At 36.9% G+C, this 21,161-nt stretch overlaps 1 protein-coding gene across 1 annotated transcript in view; it reads left to right on the forward strand.

Annotated features, from left to right (window-relative positions):
- The window catches only part of LOC128992839 (hemicentin-1-like), a 94,098-nt gene that overhangs the window by 13,226 nt on the left and 59,711 nt on the right, over positions 1–21,161 (forward strand). The window contains exons 3-17 of the mRNA XM_054416582.1: positions 5,607–5,722; positions 6,355–6,468; positions 7,069–7,191; positions 9,455–9,581; positions 10,193–10,311; positions 11,260–11,410; positions 12,726–12,910; positions 13,593–13,665; positions 13,947–14,091; positions 15,342–15,469; positions 16,318–16,449; positions 17,102–17,236; positions 17,911–18,083; positions 18,820–18,928; positions 19,638–19,822. Coding sequence (XP_054272557.1) covers positions 5,607–5,722; positions 6,355–6,468; positions 7,069–7,191; positions 9,455–9,581; positions 10,193–10,311; positions 11,260–11,410; positions 12,726–12,910; positions 13,593–13,665; positions 13,947–14,091; positions 15,342–15,469; positions 16,318–16,449; positions 17,102–17,236; positions 17,911–18,083; positions 18,820–18,928; positions 19,638–19,822 — 2,015 coding nt within the window. The remainder of the gene's footprint in view (positions 1–5,606; positions 5,723–6,354; positions 6,469–7,068; positions 7,192–9,454; positions 9,582–10,192; positions 10,312–11,259; positions 11,411–12,725; positions 12,911–13,592; positions 13,666–13,946; positions 14,092–15,341; positions 15,470–16,317; positions 16,450–17,101; positions 17,237–17,910; positions 18,084–18,819; positions 18,929–19,637; positions 19,823–21,161) is intronic.

Raw genomic sequence — 21,161 nt, forward strand, 5'->3', positions numbered from 1 at the left:
TTTTTTTAGTGATTAATGCTTTGACAGCCTCTGAATTAAATCTCTGCATAAACTCATGTTTGAATGTGTCCCATTCTAGACTTAGACCCTTAATGTTTTGCCACCAAGTACCTGCCGAACCCCTCAACTGTTGGCTCACAATCTGCAGATATATTTCTGACGGTATACACGTCCGTTTTAACAAAGACTCGCACGTAGCTAGGAACGCTGTGGGACATTCCTCCAACCTCCCATGAAATTCCGGTAGGCTGTCTTTGATAATTTTGGGATCTACAGTAGGCATGAATGATAGTTGGGATTCTGGATTATTCAAAGTAATTGTCTTTTCCTGTGAGGATATCTGTGTTCCAATAGCTTGCATTTTATTGTTAAATTTAGTTTCAATGTAATTAATTTTAGTTTCCAATTCATTTAATTTATCAGAGTTACCAACAAAATTTGTTTCTAATTTCGTAATTTTATCAATGGTTACGACAACATCTGACTCCAATGATTCGATTCTATTGTCTAATTTTGAATAGTTTTGAGAAATTTGTTCCATAAAAGATGACATATTACTATTAATATCTGCCGACTGTGTGTCAAGTTTCTCAGTCATATTGGTAATATCTGCCGACTGTGTGTCAAGTTTCTCAGATTGGATATCTAGTTTCTCCGAAATTTTGGACAGTAGAATACTCACCGGGTCAGGTTGTGGTATTTGTTCTGCCAACTGGGTATTCCGTCCTACCCGTGATCGAAGCTCGTAGGATTTGCTGCCTGTCCCCTTCTGCTCACCTTCTTCCAGGCCTTTCTCTAGCATTTCAGTTGTTAATTCTTCAACTCCTAATTTTGTCATTTCTAAATTAAAAGTCCTGTCACGGTCGCCAATTTATGTCGTCACTGTACGTGATTCAATTCCTTTGATATCACGGACGATTAATATCAAACATTAGAAATGACAAAATAAATTTTAACAAAAACTAGGTACCTCTTTATTATATTCAACAAAACAACACACTAAACTATTTACTGTTTTTTAACAAAACAATTGAAAAAACATATGATTGTTTATTTATTAATCATGAAACAGTCTTTGGGCAAATTTATATAGAAATATCTATTGAGGGTTTTCTTTATAGATATTAATCATCGTACGTCAATGGCAATAATTAGTTTACCAGTATGCATATTCTAAACATACGAAACATGCGTTAAAAATTTAACAGCTTATTGTTATATTGTTATTTAACTGATTTTTCTTCGATTAAATGTTGTTGTTAACAATTTGCATTTGTGTTTAAAGTGAGTTCCTTATGTTAAGTATGCCATTCAAATATGTTATGTGCTTAATCTGTACCATTAATATTAGTGAGTAAAGTGGTGTATAGATTTCACAACTATATTTTGCTAGAGACCGTTGTATTTAACCACAACGGGCTCTGTTGCTAGTTTAAAATAAGAACTAGTAGGAGGCGTTCACAGACGCGCTCACAAAATTGAGCGGAGTCATCAGGGCATTAAAATGCCATTGACCCTCACCATCAAGCTTCAAAATTATTTTAACCTACAATTTAAAATATAATGATTGTGTAGAGATAACCTTTATTGATTGGTCAATTAATTTCAACGAATATGAACATTTCAAACTAAAACTAAAAAATCGTTATAACAGTGATGCCAAACGTATCTTCGACTAGTTTCTTTTTCAAACGTTCTTTTGGAAAGCCTGGGTCGAAAAGCAGTCCATATATATCGTTCGGACGGGCTCACTGCAACTATGTCAACCCAGCACTGAATTCTCTTGCCCAATACAGTATACACAACTGCTTGGTTCAGGGTCATGCCTTGGAATTTGTGAAATATAGGTGTCAATAAAAATGGGTTTCGGGTGCATTTAATGCCACGTTTTACAAGTTACAACAATAGGGACAATCGGTACCACATTATTGTATAACGTGAGTCCTGTGTATAATTACTTAATTCAACTAATACACATAAAAGCTGCATTTTCAAATGTGATAAGACTTCTTCACGTTCGTATAAAATATTGTGGACAGTGCCAACAGCATAGACTAATCCTGCATCGGTCCAAAGGTTGTGGCCTCTTAGGCCTCTACATGACTCTACATCCTTTAATCTGATGATATTTTCAAAAGATTGGCATTTATCGAAACTCAATATTGCGGCTATTGAAGGTTTGTTTATGACTTGAATGAATGCAAAAGAACTATGCAGCTTAGCCAATTCATTAAAGGGTGTCAGTTGCCAGCCACGTTAGCACATCTTCTTTTCATGCCATGATCCGAACAGCGTTGCATGTTTCTATGATTTTGTTGGTCTGAATCAAAAGAATATAATCTTCCTCTTTTATCATTCCATGAGCAATATTAGTAAGAGAGCAATACGAAAATGACGGATCTTTAATTGCTGGATTGACGCATAGTTTTTATTAGTTGATTGTTGTAATTGTTTAGAATGTGTTCGTATGCAAACCATCCATGTGTGTACATATCACGGATTTGAAAGATAAGAAAATGATGCAGTTTGCTTTTTTATGGATATATTTTGATCAAACTTGGTAAATTTATTTACTTTATACTAATGTTATTAATATATTGCTAAAAATCACACTTTTTACCCCCCCCCCCCCCCTATAGCAGCAAGCCTATATGAACTCATAAAACCTAATGTTAATTAAATACATTAATTGAAAATCAATCCAGGCAACTGGAAATTATCTTAGTCGGCAGGTTTGCTGCAGCGGGGGTGTTTGATAGTACAGTGAGTACAGTAGTTGGTAGTGCAATGAAATATTTTTTTTTATACAGCTTAATGATTGATAGGGCAGCATTTTTTTTAAACCTCAAAGCCCAGCTGTCATACTTGTTTAAAACCAGCTGTTTATTGTTGTTGTCTGTCGTTCAAATAACTATTTTGCTGTTTGTTTACGTTTAATATCAAGATCATTGCATTCAAAGTGTAAGAAAGAGCAAGAGCAAGATCATTGTACCTATTAGTCTGTTATTTTAAGTCGGGAAATTAAAAAACAGAAACAAAGGTAGTGAATTCTTAGTATTCCTCAAATAATGAACAGTCCTATACAGTATACACATAAGGGAGAGACATTCCCTATGAGGATGCCATTGAATTGTCAAGCTCAAGCACCTAGTAATTTAAAAACAATAGACAGAGACAGTTGAACTTTCTATGACTCTGTGTGGAACAAAAGATAATGAGTAGTACATTGTAAGTAATAGCTTTACTAAGTTTCAGGGGTAAATATGCATTTTAGGGTTTGCACGCGATTTTTGAAATTTTTTTTTTCATTCTACTCGAAATTTAACGCTGATTCCGAAAATGACGTTCTTTTTCCGCGGAAAACGACCATAACGCGGAAAAACGACCAAAACGACCAAAAACTCTTTTTTTACCAAAACACGTCATGTGGGTACTCAAATTAACCGTAATATTAAGCAGATCACGACTATGCAAGAATTTTTTGGATCCGAGGTCAAATAAGCGAGATTTTCACGTAAATATGCGATGCTATTTTGGATTTTTGCTCTAACTTTTGTCCGTGTTAAAATACCAGCTGATCAGGATCAGCTGGTCATTATTTTATTATAATTGTTTATGTTTTAATTTAACAGGTAAAAGGGATGATACTATGCATAACGTAACTTAACCTAACCTACCCTAACCTAACCAACCTAACCAAACCTAACCTAACCAACCTAACCTAACCTAACCAACCTAACCTAACATAACCAACCTAACCTAACCTAACCAACCTAACCTAACCAAACTGACCTAACCTAACCTAACCTAACCTAATCAACCTAACCTAACCTAACCAACCTAACCTAACCAACCTAACCTAACCTAACCTAACCTAACCTAATCAATCTAACCTAACCTAACCTAATCAATCTAACCTAACCTAATCAATCTAACCTAACCTAACCTAACCAAACCTAACCAAAATAACCTAACCAACCTAACCTAACCTAACCTAACCTAACCAACCTAACCTAACCAACCTAACCTAACCTAACCAACCTAACCAAACCTAACCTAACCAACCACACCAACCTAACCTAACCTAACCAACCTAACCTAACCAAACTAACCTAACCAACCTAACCTAACCTAACCTAACCTAACCAACCTAACCTAACCTAACCTAACCTAACCTAATCAATCTAACCTAACCTAACCTAATCAATCTAACCTAACCTAATCAATCTAACCTAACCTAACCTAACCAAACCTAACCAAAATAACCTAACCAACCTAACCTAACCTAACCTAACCTAACCAACCTAACCTAACCAACCTAACCTAACCTAACCAACCTAACCAAACCTAACCTAACCAACCACACCAACCTAACCTAACCTAACCAACCTAACCTAACCAAACTAACCTAACCAACCTAACCTAACCTAACCTAACCTAACCAACCTAACCTAACCTAACCTAACCTAACGAGCAACATGGCAGTGCTACTACAACCAATGAATAGGTTGGTACTGAAAAATTTCCCAATTTCAAGCATATCTCCCATAATTCTCCCGACTAATTACCCATTATTTTTTACACATTAAATTACAACGATAAACCACGTTAGATGTCTCCCCCACCCAAAACCCCGAATTCCCACCTGTCCCCTAGTGAGTTGGAGTTATTGCTGGTAGTATCACGTTTTCGTGAATATCTCGCTTATTTGACCTCGGATCCAAAAAATTCTTGCATAGTCGTGATCTGCTAAATATTCCGGTTAATTTGAGTACCCACATGACGTGTTTTGGTAAAAAAAGAGTTTTTGGTCGTTTTGGTCGTTTTTCCGCGTTATGGTCGTTTTCCGCGGAAAAAGAACGTCATTTTCGGAATCAGCGTTAAATTTCGAGTAGAATGAAAAAAAAAATTTCAAAAATCGCGTGCAAACCCTAAAATGCATATTAACCGTTTCAGGATCTGTTGTTTTCTATGGCATCAAAATAAATACCTATTGCCTATGTTGTGGACCATAATATAGCTGACCTAAGTTAGCGGCTGCACTTTACTTGACGTCCTACACTCATTCGAATGAAAATATCGATCGATATATCGATTAATCGATTGCTTCATTCGATATATCGTTTGGTTAGTTAGGTAAGGTTAACCTAAACTAACTAACCAAACGATGTATCGAATGAAAATATCGAATAAAAAAAAACAATCGAATGAGTGTAGGAAGTAAAGTGCAGCCAAGTTAGCATTTAATTGTGTTTTTACGCCTTTGGCTTTTATAAGGCGTTTTTTATAAGGGAACGGTCCAAACCCTGGTCTAAGATCTGCCTATTTACTAACCTAAATTCAATAAAGTAACATTTTACCTGGTGGTTAGAGTGCGGGACTTGGGTCCCTGAGGTCTGGGGTTCAAATTCCATCAGGTCTAGTCTAAAGTGATGTGTAAAACAATATGGGGCTTGTGCCTAGTAGCGCCCTAGGAAAAAAAAATAAAGGCTAAGGTACACCCCAAAGTTACTTGTTGTCTCCCAAAACATTTACCTCAAATCCTACCGCATCACATTCTTTTCAGCTTGGTATAGTTTGATTTAACAACATATGTGTGTTTGCAGTGATTGGGCCTGTGACGGTGACCACCGATCACAAGCTGTTGATGCAGAGACTAAACGAGATTCAGATCTATGGTGGAGGGGATTGTCCAGAGGCCTCCGTAGAAGCAGTGCTGCAGGTAAGTCCAAACCAAGGAGGTTAGAAAAAATCATTAAAACATGGGCTGCACTTTAGTTTACGTCCTACACTCATTCAAATGAAAAATATCGATATATAGATTATTTGATATATCGCTCGATATATTCATTCGAATGAGTGTAGGAGGAGGTAAACTAAAGTGCAGCCAAAACATGCAAGAAAAGAATTACGGTAGCAGCATTAAGTTCATATGTTCTAACCGGTGCGTAGCCTAGATAGTTCTCAAGCATTCTGAAACCCGGAGGTGAAAAGTTATTATTGGACTGGTCAATGTGTTCAATTTAAAATGTGTTTTTAGGAACCTCAGCTGTCTATCTCTCTAAAGAGGCCTTCTTTTAAACATTTACAAAATTTTCATAAAAAAATCTAAACAAATTATTTCTGTAGGCCTACCTTATTGTTTTATTAAGTTTTGTTGTGTTGCCTATGGACAATTTGGTCAGAACACAGGGATAATAGGGATGGTGGGTGATGGATACCAGCTCTGGTCAGGTCTACCACCTTAATAATACTAACGTGGATGAGGTGAGAAATAATCAATGGGTTTAAGCTTAAATATTTAATTTAAAATTTAAAATGCATATTGAATTAAACCAATATGTTTTTCATCAGGCACTCCAGTTGAGCCGCCCCAACTCTTACATTTACGTCTTCACAGATGCAAGAGCCAAGGATCATCATCTGATCAACCAAGTGCTTCCTCTGATTCAGAAGAAACAGTCACAGGTGAATTGTTAAAAATTGTTTTCTATATTTGTTTTGTAGTTATAGGACACTCTCTCAATCAGACATCTCACCTTCCTTCCCTATTGTTTAAAAGATAAATGAACCGTTAGAAGTCAATATGTTTGACTTAAAAACAAAAGTAGTAAGCAGTAACAGTAAGTAATATAGCAATAACATCTGCACCTAATAAACAGCCCTAGACAAACAGGTTGTGACATGTTTATTGACGTCCCTATGAACATAAACAAAAAGAATTGCACGTGTGTGAAAAATACAGGCCAAAAATGTATCAGTTTCAATTATTGTTTCCTTTTCTTTTCGATTGTATTAGATTTGCACAACACCAAAACATCAGGGTTTGTATTTTAGGGTGAAAATGACTGAAGTGTTGAGTGATGAGATGATAGCTTTGTTACTGACAGCTGGTTCTTTGATCAGGATCAACGAAAAAAAGCCTAACAATCAAAGATAGCTGGCCCAACTTTCAAACCATCATAAAGTTAGTGACATGCTCCAGGATCGACTGGCAACCACTTATAAAAAAGTTGAGATAATTGTATCTTACCTCAATTATTGCATGACCTTTGTTGTCTGTTGCAGGTTGTGTTTGTGATGACTGGAGACTGCGGGGATCAGACCCATCCTGGCTACCAGGTGTACCACAAGATAGCAGCTACCAGCTCTGGTCAGGTCTACCACCTTAACAAAACTGACGTGGACGAGGTGAGAAATACTCAATGATCAGCATTATGATGAAATATTACCCAACAAATAAATCTATTTTTTGATGTTTATTTGTTTTCACGTCCAGTGCCTTTGGATGACTGAAATCTGTCATCACTTGCTGATTGGTTCCTGGAATCTGGAACCCAACTTCAGCTGTCTCTAGTAGACATTTCTGAATTTCGATACGACTAATCAAAGTCATTTTAAACTTAATTGAGGTATAATTAATTAATCAACGTATATAGTCTCTGTGAAATCTTGAAAAGTAGGGCACTCTTGACATTGTGGATTGCTAAATTCTTCCACTGTCACACAGAGTTTGTAAAAGCGAGTCGAACGCTCGTACTGCCCAGTGAATGCTGGAAACTCGCAATGAACAAGTTCCACGCAAAACACACTTACTGTTGTCTGGTAGTGGTCTTCGGACCTATCTACCACTGAAGAGACTAAACAAAGTCGAAACAACAGAGCACACTTCTATCCTTAAAGGCGGATAGTCGTATTTGACTTAGCGCAGGCTCAATCAAATTTTGAATCCTCAAACCACACACTACACATGGATCGGTCACACCCGAGACGGTATGTGTGACGATTCCGATGCTCGGAGAGGTCGGGATTTGGTATTGAGATTTAAAAGATACATTCTGAGTGAATGTAATTCTTAAAATTGGCAAGGGGTTCGTCCCCATTTACCTTCTAAAATGATAACCTGTAATTGAGCGCTAGTCAGAACGGGAACAATATCACGCGTACATACACTCATTACATTCACTCAGAATGTATCTTTTAAATCTCAATACCAAATCCCGACCTCTCCGAGCATCGGAATCGTCACACATACCGTCTCGGGTGTGACCGATCCATGTGTAGTGTGTGGTTTGAGGATTCAAAATTTGATTGAGCCTGCGCTAAGTCAAATACGACTATCCGCCTTTAAGGATAGAAGTGTGCTCTGTTGTTTCGACTTTGTTTAGTCTCTTCAGTGGTAGATAGGTCCGAAGACCACTACCAGACAACAGTAAGTGTGTTTTGCGTGGAACTTGTTCATTGCGAGTTTCCAGCATTCACTGGGCAGTACGAGCGTTCGACTCGCTTTTACAAACTCTGTGTGACAGTGGAAGAATTTAGCAATCCACAATGTCAAGAGTGCCCTACTTTTCAAGATTTCACAGAGACTATATACGTTGATTAATTAATTATACCTCAATTAAGTTTAAAATGACTTTGATTAGTCGTATCGAAATTCAGAAATGTCTACTAGAGACAGCTGAAGTTGGGTTCCAGATTCCAGGAACCAATCAGCAAGTGATGACAGATTTCAGTCATCCAAAGGCACTGGACGTGAAAACAAATAAACATCAAAATTGATGAGTCCGTCCACAATAATTTAAGAACAATGAGTAATACTCATGTGTGAAATAAATCTACTTGGACTCAAACTAAAAGAGAGGTTGAAGAACTGTCTCTCAGCTATCCATTTTGGCTAGTGTTTTCATGTATAGTTTTGTTTGATAACTTAACTAAATCTCACTTGCGGTTCCAAGAGAAAGAGGAGGAAGAGGAGGGCAATAGGGGCTAAACCCCACCCATATCAGGGAAAAATTAATGTAAACTTACATCTCTTCTTAAAAACGCAACAGAGGTTTTTGGATACAGTTCTACAGGGTAAAAAATGGCTTAGAAAGTCATCAAACTACTTTAAAAATACCAAATTTTCCAGAGCTCACCCCTCTGTTCTTGGGGGTTGTGAGACACCTTGCGGTAGCACCCCTTGACAAGGTCCTAGAACTGCCAACCTACTAAATCTTAAAATATCCAGTTTGATTCAAGCACATAGGATCATCCTTTTATTAGGGTCGAGTGGTTGGGAATAGCTACTCTTTTTAGACTTTAGCCGAGACCTCCAAATTACATATTCAGAATAATTCGGGAGGAAACAACAGTTTACGTGGTTTAATTTTAGAGTATACCAAGTTCACAACTCTAACAACTCTAGTTCACACATATGGGGGTTTTTAAAAGAATGTAGAACAGAGAAAAATCTTCTTACTGGATAAGTAGATATTTTCTTTAAGGTATTCTAGATACCTGAATCTACGCATGGAAGGCCACAGTAGTATCAAACACTTGAAAGTCATTGATTATTGACAGTGGGTCTCCAGAACAGAAGTCCAACACTTACTACACCACTACACTACACCAGCTGTGTTTCTGCTTTGGTTCAGGTATGATCAAATCAAACCATTATTTGTGCTTCTAGGTCTTGAGCTTTGTACGAGTATCGCTGCAGTCGCGGAAGGTGAACCTGTTGTCTGTAGAGAGACCTCCGGCACAACGACCAGCGGATCTGCCTCTTCCCATCGACCAATCTCTGAAGGAGTTTACAGGTAGATTAAGATATTAAGATATTATTAATGGCAATTTGAAAATGCATTCTCACACATTAAGATGTTAATCAAAATATAAATATATATATAGCTATGGCAGGTGAAAGTTAACAGTCGGTCATAACATTGACTATTGACTAGTGAAGTAGACATCATACCTTATCAGCTGTAGCCAATTTTTTTTATCTAAAAAGAACATAGTCGAATGAACTACTCAAAGAGTGTGGTTCAGTCAAAAACTCTATTTGACAAAACACAGTCACAGACAAAGGCATCTCAAAACACAGATTAAAACAAAAACTCTACCTTAGATTTTCTTACTCAGATAGTAGGGGTGACATAAATGACGCTATAGCTTACAAGAAGTTGGATTTCAGTTTAATTGGCTCGATAACAAAGTTATCATTTGACAGAAATCACTAGGACCAGCACATTTTTTGTGTTGCCCAAGCCATAAAATTTTTAATTTACTGTAATTAATTTTGTTTTCTCAAAACTACAATTTTACCATGGGAGTTTAATATCTAGTTCTATCTATATCCAAAGGTTATACTGTCTGGAAATGTTAGCAATAGTCAAAATCTGTGTCAATTTCTTTACTCCCATTGCAGTGTCTGTGTCGGGATCAAACGCGTCTATTGGAGTGGTGGACCCGGGAGGTCATATGGTACATTCACCACAGCTGACTCCATTGTTGGACTTGCAGAATGTCAAGGTCGTCAATGTCAAGGTTAGTGAAGGTCGAGCTTTTATCATGATAATGGTTAACAGGGAATGTATTTTGGAAATGTTTGAATGGTTACTTAACAGATTCTAATGGTAAATGGATGTTATGTCTAATATTTAATTTAACCTTCTTGTAAGCTTATATAGAAAGGGACAGACCCCTAGACGCTTTATTCGGGCTTGAATTTTTATGCACCCCCAACAGTAAATGTCATCAAAGGTGGTTCATGCCAAGGTAAATATCGTGTCAATTAGGATGACATATTCGATGGATTAGGGAGATTCTTCCAACAACAATGAGAGACACACCACTAGATGCTTGTGGTATTAAATTAATCAAACATTAAATAATTGTCCAGATGAGAGTACAAAATAACAAAAAAGGTGGTGGGGGAGGGTTCTTGTGCATATTAACATCCTGCTTGCCGCTCTAATTGATACCATCCAAAATACATAACAGATTTGAGATTACCTACATTCTGTAGATCAGTTCATGTAGGTGACCCCTCTGGACAAGTTGTTCAAGGTTGCCACCCTACCTCAATTGCGTCGCTATCTTAAAGAAAGACTTATGAATGATAATAAAAGAACTCCTCGTAATCGAATGGCAATGAAAGAACTCCTTGTAATCTGGCATATGATAAGAAATCATATGCCTTATTTATTAAATAAATAAATTTAATATAAATTATTTATTTAAATGCATGCCTAGTGAACAGTCCTATGTAGTGTTTGCCTCATTTCTGTCAGTAAACTTTATTCAGTCTAGATTGTGCACAACCAAAAACCAATATTGTCGTATTGGGTTAAAGAAGAAAACGGTGTAAAAGATATATTATTTACCCGCAATAATATATCTTTTACAAACTTGACTCGAATATTGTCCTTAATGTTTTGGGAACATACCAAATTTGACTTTTCTGAAAATATTTTATGAGATGTAAATGTGCAGGAGCCCCCACCAGGTATGTGGACGCTGCAGGTGGGAAGTGACTCTCAACACACTGTACGATCTACAGGGCTGAGTGGTTCAGACTTTGTACACGGCTTCAGCGTTATCCCCACCACCAACATGGCCGAGACCTACCACCGCCCGCTCAAGTGTAAGTATTACAGCAGTTTGAATTTTGGGGATCAAAAGATTACATTCTTTAAAAGACTATCAAAGATATTTTCCATCACTGTTTGTTTAGTCAAATACACATTTTTTGGAATCACTTAGCTTTCAGAAAGGAACCTAGAATGGGACAATAAATATTATTTTAAATTGTTTGACTGCATTTACTTTAAATTAATCAATTAAAACCCCTGTGTTAGAATTATTGCTATTTTATTTTATTCTATTTATTTCAAAAATAATTTATATTCTTTGGATCATTTTTTAAATACTACACCATAAATAAATACTGTATTAATAACACGAAAAATGTATGACAAACTACTCTTCATTTAGAGACCAAGCAGATTGTAAAGTACAACAAATCTGACAACAAGTAGGGTTGAATATCCTTGAAAGCAAGAAACCTTAAAGCCTAAAATCTTTGTTGGTTCTTTAAAACTCGATTTCCCTGCCATATATTTTAATGCCATGTTATAACTGTTTGAATTTTCATCTGTTTTCAAGTGAACTATTTGCATTTTATCATCGTTACTGAATTAAACATCCCATCTATATGGACCTGTTCCATATATGTTCTGTATATGGATCTATATGGAGCTGTTGCCAACTGTTTAGATGAAAAAGAGCATAGTTACATGAGCCATTTACTTGTGCTTCAGTCAGAGCTCTGTTTTCTCTTTGAGTTTTTGGTACAATATTCCAAATAACATGCCAGGACTTAAATATTGGAATGGAATATGGAATGATTAATAATATAAATAGTCAATTGTTTGACCCACATCTATATATTTAATTCCGTTTCCAAGCAAATCGGTCCCCTCGAAATATCTCGAGCTAGGAAAAAGGTAGCATGGCTGTTGAGGATTCATTTTAAAGCTTAAGGTCCAAGGACAGTAGGGAAAAAAAGTGTCAAAAATTACCCCTGCTCTGCCCCACAAGCCATCAAAGATTCAGTCATTTTCTAATGGAAGTACTGCTATGGTGTTTTTTATAAGCTGCTTCAAATATACCAGCTGATGTAAAAATTGTGTATTTGTTTAGGTTTTTAGGTTTTAGATTGAAATGGTTATGCAGTGTTGAAATGGATTGTGTTAGGGAAAGACCGCAACTAGGAAGGAGAGTATTTAGGAATGGTGCACAGCATAGAGTTAAGGATAATGGTTAAGGACAAATTACAACGGAGGTGAAGGGCAGCAATCGCTGCTATGGTCCCCTAGTTCTGTTTAAATTTTCAAGCTAATTAACTCGCTATAACCAGTGATTGTTCTTATATAATGTGAAGTGCCTTGTGTATGCAGCCGGGTACAACTCAGTGCTGATCAGAGCCACTGAACCAGACGCTCTGTACAACCTGACCACGCTGGAGCTGGTACTACTCAATGGCACGGTGGTACAGACCATCCCGCTGTGTGTGGTCGAACATCAGCCGGGACTGTATAGCGGCGGACCGTTCATACCTCCCAACGAGTTCTTCTACCTAGGGGTACGTGACAGTGCATGCTTACAAAATGTGTTGTAGCTTTTACAATTGTAGTTTATGTTACCTGTATTGCCAAGTGATCCTGTTTTTGCAGTTAGACTCCCATGACAAAGACTTTATGTCTACATGGACATTAAGTGTAATTAATCCTTCAACGTGGATGGTGTGACGTGCAATGTCCTTGTAGAATTGACTATGAAGGCATAAAATCTTCACAAAGCATAAAGTCAAAAGAATCACTTGGTGATACAACAGTAAAATAACCTGTTGTTTATGCCACAACGAAATAGTTGTAGCTGTAACTAAGATAAAATACCAGCAATAAAAATATATCAGGTTTAAAATTAACTTGCCTATCCTCGTCACAACAAGATTTTATTACAGTAAATCATCAACAGAGCTGTCTTAAAGCTTGCTTAATTTAACTTTGATGATTTAAATCTAAAACATAACAAGGAAGTGACGTCCGATTCTATTAACAGTCAAAGCCAAAAGTTGGTGTTGCATCTGAGAATTGTAGTTTTTTCTTTAAATTGAGTTTGAATAAAAATATGGAAACTATATCTGAAAACGGAATGAAAATTAATTGTATTTAGTTTAGTCGTAGCTTGAAGTTCAATCACATTTACTTGCTAAAATAGTTAGGTAGTAATCAATTGGCATTGAGTAGACATATTTTCTTTAGGTTCATGGATTTGGTAAAGACAACTTCCCAGTGAAGAGGATCACGGCAACTGCTATCAGCGCACAACCACCAGGTAACAAAAAGACCACAATATTTTTAAATTCATTCATTTTGTGAACAGAATCATTTTTCAGAAATCTGTGATTCAAAACTGTCTTTCCCAAAAATACATAATTAAGTTACCAGCATTGATTTAATAACTTGTAAATAATTTTGGATTCCCAATACTGTTTAGTGTTTAGCGACATTTGTTTTTCTACCTTTAACCCCCCAAAAAGTCAAGTATGAAAAAAGTACCTGTTTGTCTCCACTTTATATCTTTACAAATTTTAAGTGTTGTCATAAACTTTTCAGAACTACCAACAGTCACTATCACTACAAGCTATGTGGCACAGATAGGAAAACCCCTGACGCTTTCATGCAGAGTGGAGTCTCTGGTTCCATTTGTTGTGAGATGGTACAAGGACGGCGCAATAAAAACTAAGGCTATGACTTACAAGTAAGATGTTCACTCTTGGAAATTCTTTACTTTAAATTGATTTATTGTAGCAAAATACACAAAAAACCTAGTTTTACTTCTTCACCGGGCCGAGAATTGTCTGTAGATGCAGCTGTCAACCCAGTTACATTTCGAGGTTATGTTATGATGGTTAGGTCGTGCCGACTAGGGTTCAACAGCCCTAGTCCAGAAGTTTATTAAGAGCAACTTTTCATCCTCTACTCTAATCATTCACCGAGTCATTGGATGTTGCATTGCAGCTAATAATGTGACTCTTTCCCCCTGCAAACACCAGGTACACTGAAGTCTTCTCAAAATAGTTTAACCTGGTTACAATACGGTCTGAAACGTACCCTGCCACCAATTAGGCCTGTTACAAATGCCACCATTAAAAAGTAACAGACTTTTAGCATTGGCACTGCCCCCATCTTATCATTTGTGGTTAAACGATGTAACTGGTGGAATTTTTTTTCACCAATTTCACTGGGTTAGTTTGTTTGTAATAAAAGGTTTTGTGTCTGGTGGGTTCTCAAAATCTGAACTGATGATCACAAAATCAGAGACTTGCAGCACTGGCATTTCTGGAAGATTATGACTAAAGTGAAAACCAAGTTTTAACCACTTCACTCATCACTTGTTCGACGTAAACATTACAAATCATTAATTTAAATTAATAAAAAATATCAATTGGCATGTGAATTTTGTCAACAAAAATCTGATATCACAGAGGCCAACTTACAACTGGTGGGACAGTGCAACGACAGCGCTCATTTTAACACTCCGCTGCAGACAAGGTAGGTAATATGACACTCTTGCTACGGTACTAAAGCTGAAATATCTTGAGGGGAGCGAGCTGGTCTAGTGGTAGAGCGTGGGGGCTTTGGTGCCCGAGATCATGGGTTCAAACCCCGCCCTCTATGTGGTAATGCCGCAACCCTCTAGGACTAGCTTGAAGTAATATTTTAAACAGTTCTTCCGGGCTGGAACTAGCGTCCTAGGATGTGAAAGTGGGGAAAAAATATAGCTGGAATACATACTGACTGTATGAACGTATTCTGTTGCTAAGATGGTAGTGACAGCCCAACCCTAAGTAATGAATCTTGTCAATTTGCAAAATTCTTATAATACATTAAATCATCGTATTGTAAACTGGTTTATACTGTAAATAAATTACGGTAATTGAATGGAAAGTGAAATGTTTGATATAAGCCACGGAATATCCATATTATCCACTGTATTTCATTTTTCAGTCAAACAGCTGAAGTTCCGCTGCAGATAGATTCTGTCAAGAAGACGGATGCCGGACGTTACATCTGTAAGGTTCACATTCCAAACATCCCAGGGACTGTTTTTAAGGACACCAGAGTGCAAGTAACAGGTAGATCTTTACGTTTTGTCATTGCCATTACATTTGTGTAGGTAATTTGTTGTTGCACTTAATTTATTTGACTTGAAACCTGTTGTGTATGGAAACAATAACTAGTAAACAACGGCAGTGGAAATGTAACATAAGTATTGAAGGTATGTGCAATTGCAAAATGTTTAGAATAATGTGAGATAAAAGAGCCACATTATGTTTTCTGTATCCTTTTTCATAGCATTGCAATCACAAGGTTATGAATAAAAATTATGAAACGATGTAAAACCATCTGCTTTGATTTTACTGTATAGTGCTTGATTTTAGACATGGAAATATTTGATCGTTTTTTACTCATTTACTAGTTAAAAGTGAATAAAAAAACGACCACTTTCCAATTGATATTTATTTGTCTGGGGTTTCAGTTTGTTGTAGTTGGCAAAATAGTGATTAAAATATTCAAACTTCCTCCCGGTGATATATTGTTTGATGTATGATCAATATTTTTTTGCCCGGATACATTTTTATAATATTGACTTTAAAAATTTTGTACTCATTTGTAAATTGATACCAACATAATTTTCAACAAATAGCGTAATGTTATTGCGTTTCCTGTGCCAGGATGGAACCATTCAGAAAAGTCTGCTATAGCGAAAAGAGTCCTTGTAGTCTTATACAACATGTGTCGTAAATAAAAAATGTATTAGCATTTTGTTGTTGTAAACAAGTGTAACAAAAGATTCCTCACATTATTATGAGACATATTTCAGGATAAATTAGATTTTTAAGATCACATTGATTGGTTGAATTGCCACTTGTTGATTTTAGTAATACAGTACACATTTAAATATTTTTGTTCTTTGTTCTAGGTCCGCCACCGCTGGTGGTAACTCCTAAAGAGGTGTCAGCACGACCCGGAGCTCCCATGGAGTTAACTTGTAGTGTCACCAGTGAAATGTCCTACAACGTCTCATGGTATCGCCTCAGCACTAGAGCCAAGGGTAACTTATTTTAGAAATGTAAATTATTTCCAATGTTTTTTATTGGTTTGAATTGATGTGATTTTCCGATGTTAGTCAAGATCACTAAGATGATTTAGTAAAATCGAGGAAGAAATTCCAATTTATTTAATGTAAAATTGTAACTTAAAGATTAATAAAAAAACATAATTCGTGCAAAAATTCAGGCTGATTTTTGGAATTTGTTTTTCGGAACAAGTTTCCCGGAGCAGTAAGCTTACCTAAGAGAATTTGTTGGTGATTACAGAGACATAAAACAGGTCATGCAACACAGCACTGATAATTCTACCCAGGACTTCTTCAAAGAGGTTGATTAGAAGTGTCAGATAAAATAAATGTTCACAAAATTTCAAGGAAATTAGTCCATTAGAATGTGTAATACTTTACAGACTTGCTGAATGATCAAAGTAATGTAGGATAGAAAAGTTTAGTTATTATAATCATGACTTTTAGTCTTGTGACAGTTCAATTAATTTCATTTATAACATAAATTCACAGTAGCCTGCAATGGTGGAGGTTCAGTAATGTATAAGTGATAAAAAACAGTGAGAATTGTCCTGTTGGTGGTAGACCAAGAACAGTCTTAAAATCTCAGATTGCCTATATTTAACAGATATATTTGTGATGTTTCTAGACACAAGTGGCAAAGCAGTGTTGGATCAGCTGACTGGATCCCCAGGGGTTGTGATATCTGCCAACAACAGTCTGGTGTTGACGTCTCCGGACATACCAGACGAGGGATGGTACATCTGTACGGCTCAGAACACAGGTAGAGAAACACAAACTGACACTTGATTCTTCCTAAACGTAGCAACTGTAAAACTGCATAACAGAACTTGTAATCACAACTATGGCAACTGAAATATACATCTTTTCCTGAGGTTCGCATATGGAGGAACAATATTATATTTCGTTACAAGTTATAAGTACCAAAATTTACGTTTACTGTTGTGTCGGCTCAAGTTTCATGTGTGAGGCAAAGCTGAACACAGAAAAAGCCAAATTTCTCAAACGAGGCAAAGCTGAGCATACTAGAGTGAGTTCCACATATATGGTGAAGCCAAGATAAGGGATAGTTAATTGGAGTAAGTGCCAGGAATCTTTCTTATTTAAGTGTAAGGAAATACACTTTTCATTACGATGCAAGTGCTGTTTATATTTAGATTGCTAAACAAACAGTAGAAACTGCTTATTTAAACTCTAAAAATAAATTGTTAAGTTCATATGTACCGTACTCTTGTGTAGTGGAACAATGGAGAACTAATTGAAAGCAAGGGAAAACCAGCTGGTGGGTGTTCCTTATTCTAAATTACAGCTTAGAAAACAATTTTTTTCTCTTGATATTATCCGCCAGTGCTGAAAAATGTTTTTAGGTTATGTGAGTGCATTTAGCAATGTTTGAAGTGCATTTTACAAAAATACTAAGGGCTTTTAAATTACAAGGTGGGCAGAGCTCTGGGAGGGTCTACCTTTCTATACAGCAGCCTCCAGCAGTGCGGGTAACTCCAGCACATCATCAGTACACTGTAGGATCTAGTGTGCATCTGCACTGTCAAGTGTTGGCTGGGATACCCTACCCTTCTGTCACCTGGACCAAGGATAACATACCTGTGCAGGTACAAGTAAGATTTTTGTACTCATTAAGTATCCTAGCAATGTCAAGATCTCTTGGCACCCAGGTCGGGTGTTATTGGGTATCACTTAACTGGCGGGGGGTGGGTGGAACTATTTAATGCTATTGTAGCTATTGTTGCTGAATCTTCTATTTATGAGCCCCGGGATTCCCCCCCCCCCTTGCTATAATAAACACTTTTATTCTTACTTTCAAAAAGTTACTGTTAGAAAATAATTCTTTATTGCATCTGATGACATAATGATGAATTTTTTATCCATACCAAACATTTGTATCATCTATTCTCGTTCAACGTACTCATTTTCTCTTGAAACATGTTGTCGAGGTGAGTTTGAAAGCTGATTTTTTAGAGACGCAGTTCTCTAACATCAGGGCTCAGATCCAGTACACTACACAGACCACTCCTTGACTCAAATTATTTTACTGATGAATGAATCTTATTTTTTACTGAATCTTCTTTCTTGTATGCATAATGTCCAAGCCAACGGGATCTGAACATACTAAACATCATTTTACAATAAAAAATGTGCAGGCTAACTGTTGAAAATATTAAAGGGGAGCCTCACAACAGTTCTCAAGTATCTAATCTAGCACACACTTGATTACATAGAAATCACAAGTCATAATAACGTCACTGATTTATTTTTTGGTTTGTAAATTCTTTCTCTTACCAAGCAATCCAAGTTTAGTCCAACGTTTAATCAGATCACATATTTTAGGGAGATGATGAGCCTAATGACAACATTCAGTGGACATTAAGGTTGAGGAACTTGCAGAAAGAAGACGAAGGAACTTACTTATGTGAGGCGAAAAACTCAGTGGGTTCTGGTAAGTGCAGTTACCTCCTTTTAGTCTCAACTTTCTACATTTTGGAAAAACATAGGATTATAGAAAAAATTAGGGAAAATTTTAAAAAACCCTATAACTTTAATAGTGGGAAGTTGGGATATAGATTTTATGATCTTGCTATCAGATTGCCTACTTGTTGCTTATGGTGGTGCTACTTCGACATTTGTGGCCATTTGTAGCACATCTCGGCTCAGTCAATTAGCCTTTGGCTCCTGTGGATTCCTAACAGCTGTATAATACCCATTTATTTTGTTTCCCTGGTATTTAAACCTTCTCTAGGTTAAAACTAGACAACCCAAGCCATAAATTTTTAGGAAATTGTAATGAAATAAAAATGCTTCTTTATTGAGGCAAACTTAAGACCTCATGGTCCTTACTTACATTTAACCTCTATATAATAAATTTCTGCAAATTCTGATTTTGTTGCAGAAAATATGCATTGGTCTCTCAGGCTAAGATCTATAGTGCTTCATTATTGTTTAGTGGCCAGTCAACAGCCGTATCAATGTTGGCTTTTTGAAGTATCAGAATTCTATTCCAATTAGGGGGATCTATCAGTATTTTTGTCAGTTCAATTCCTATTTTGGTCTTTCATACTCAATTATTCAGATACTTCTCCCAGTCTATGACTTTAGATTGTCCTAGTAAAGTAACTTGACAAGTTATTTTTCGTAATGTGTGTTGATAGCGCAGGGAAGTGCTGAGTTGACGTTGCTAGAACCACCCGAGGTCCGAGCAGAGACAGGCTCTCAGCTGGTCAAGCTAGGTGACTCAGTGAGTCTGCGGTGCTCAGCTTCAGGCGCTCCCACACCTCAGATCACCTGGTACCGGGACCAGACTCTGCTGACCGACGACTCACACCCGAAAATACAGGTAGGCGATATACAAGGACTGAAGACAGAGTCTCGGCGGACAAGAGAAACCTCTCTTGTCTCTTTCTTAGTTAAAGAAACAGCTGATAACAAAGTTACAGAAGGTATCTCTCTCCATCCACACTGATTCTTCACTTATATAAAAATATTATAATAGGTCGGCCGCTTAGAAAGCGTCCTCCTCGTAGTATTGGTGCGAGAGAGAGATAACAAGCTGTGGGAGTGAGACAGACTATGGTTCTTCCCCCACTCCGCTGCCCCACCCCCAACCTTTTATAAATATTAACAGCAATTAAATTATACAGCTGATCAAAATGTAAACAATTATGTTCTTCATAACTTGAGAAAAATAGGTCCTGCAAAAAATATTGTATAGCCTAAATCGCATCAATATTTGAGCATCATGAAATGTTATTATATCATTGTGTAAGCAGTTCCATTTGGTAACACAGGATTCCAACTCCCACGACACTGGGGCGGCGCCTTGTCAGTGCCGTGCCAGTGTCGTGTCGTGCAGTGTGAAAACGGCCATTGGCGGAGAGGGGGAACATACCCTCCCTCGCCGCTACCTCCCCTACATGCGCTAAAAATTTTGCGCATGTTGTTTTCTAAGTTGTACCGATTTTGTTGCAAAAGGCAACAAATCAATACAAGTTAACGCGAAGAACAGTCAGCTGTTTTGAACAATAGATCAGTATAGACCAGAATGCACCACGCACTAAAGGAGTAGAGGGGATAAGGTCTAGTCGGATGGTCATTTGCTTCCAGCAGTATCAGTTCCTCTCCAAATCTCAACGTAACTAGTTCGGTAAAACTTTCGTTTGTGCAAATTAAATTCATCTCGCGGCGTTTGGTCGGGCAATCTCAAATTTCCTTAAAGTCGTTCAGCCTATATCCCTAAGGGATATAATTGCCTCGCGATCGGAAATTAGAATTTGTGTTGTTGTCAAAAAGTGCAAAAGTTCGTTACCGGCCAAACGCGGTCCGCCATTTGAAAATTTCTCAAACGTTCACACGAGTTTCAATTGATCGCGTCTTGTAGAATACCGACTAGTTACATTTCCTCATCCTGATCCCTTTGTTTGTGTTATATTTGTGGACGTCCAAACTGTAAGTAATTTGTGTTATTTATTTGTTATATATTTAAATTTCAGTGAGTCGCATACTTTGTAAATTTTCCTGTCTTGTTTTGTTAATTCATGTAGAATAAGCACATGTTCCCCGGTTCGATCCCAATTCGCTGATTTTCATATCCATTCATATTGTAACAATCCTCTTTATTTATTAGACTGTGGTAATACAATAGCATTAAGAATAAATAGATGAAAATGTTTTTATAG

Source organism: Macrosteles quadrilineatus, unplaced genomic scaffold (genome assembly GCF_028750875.1).
Source record: "Macrosteles quadrilineatus isolate MER2022 unplaced genomic scaffold, UCM_ALF_1.0 Scaffold_4__1_contigs__length_99947679, whole genome shotgun sequence".
Classification (NCBI taxonomy): Eukaryota; Metazoa; Arthropoda; class Insecta; order Hemiptera; family Cicadellidae; genus Macrosteles; species Macrosteles quadrilineatus.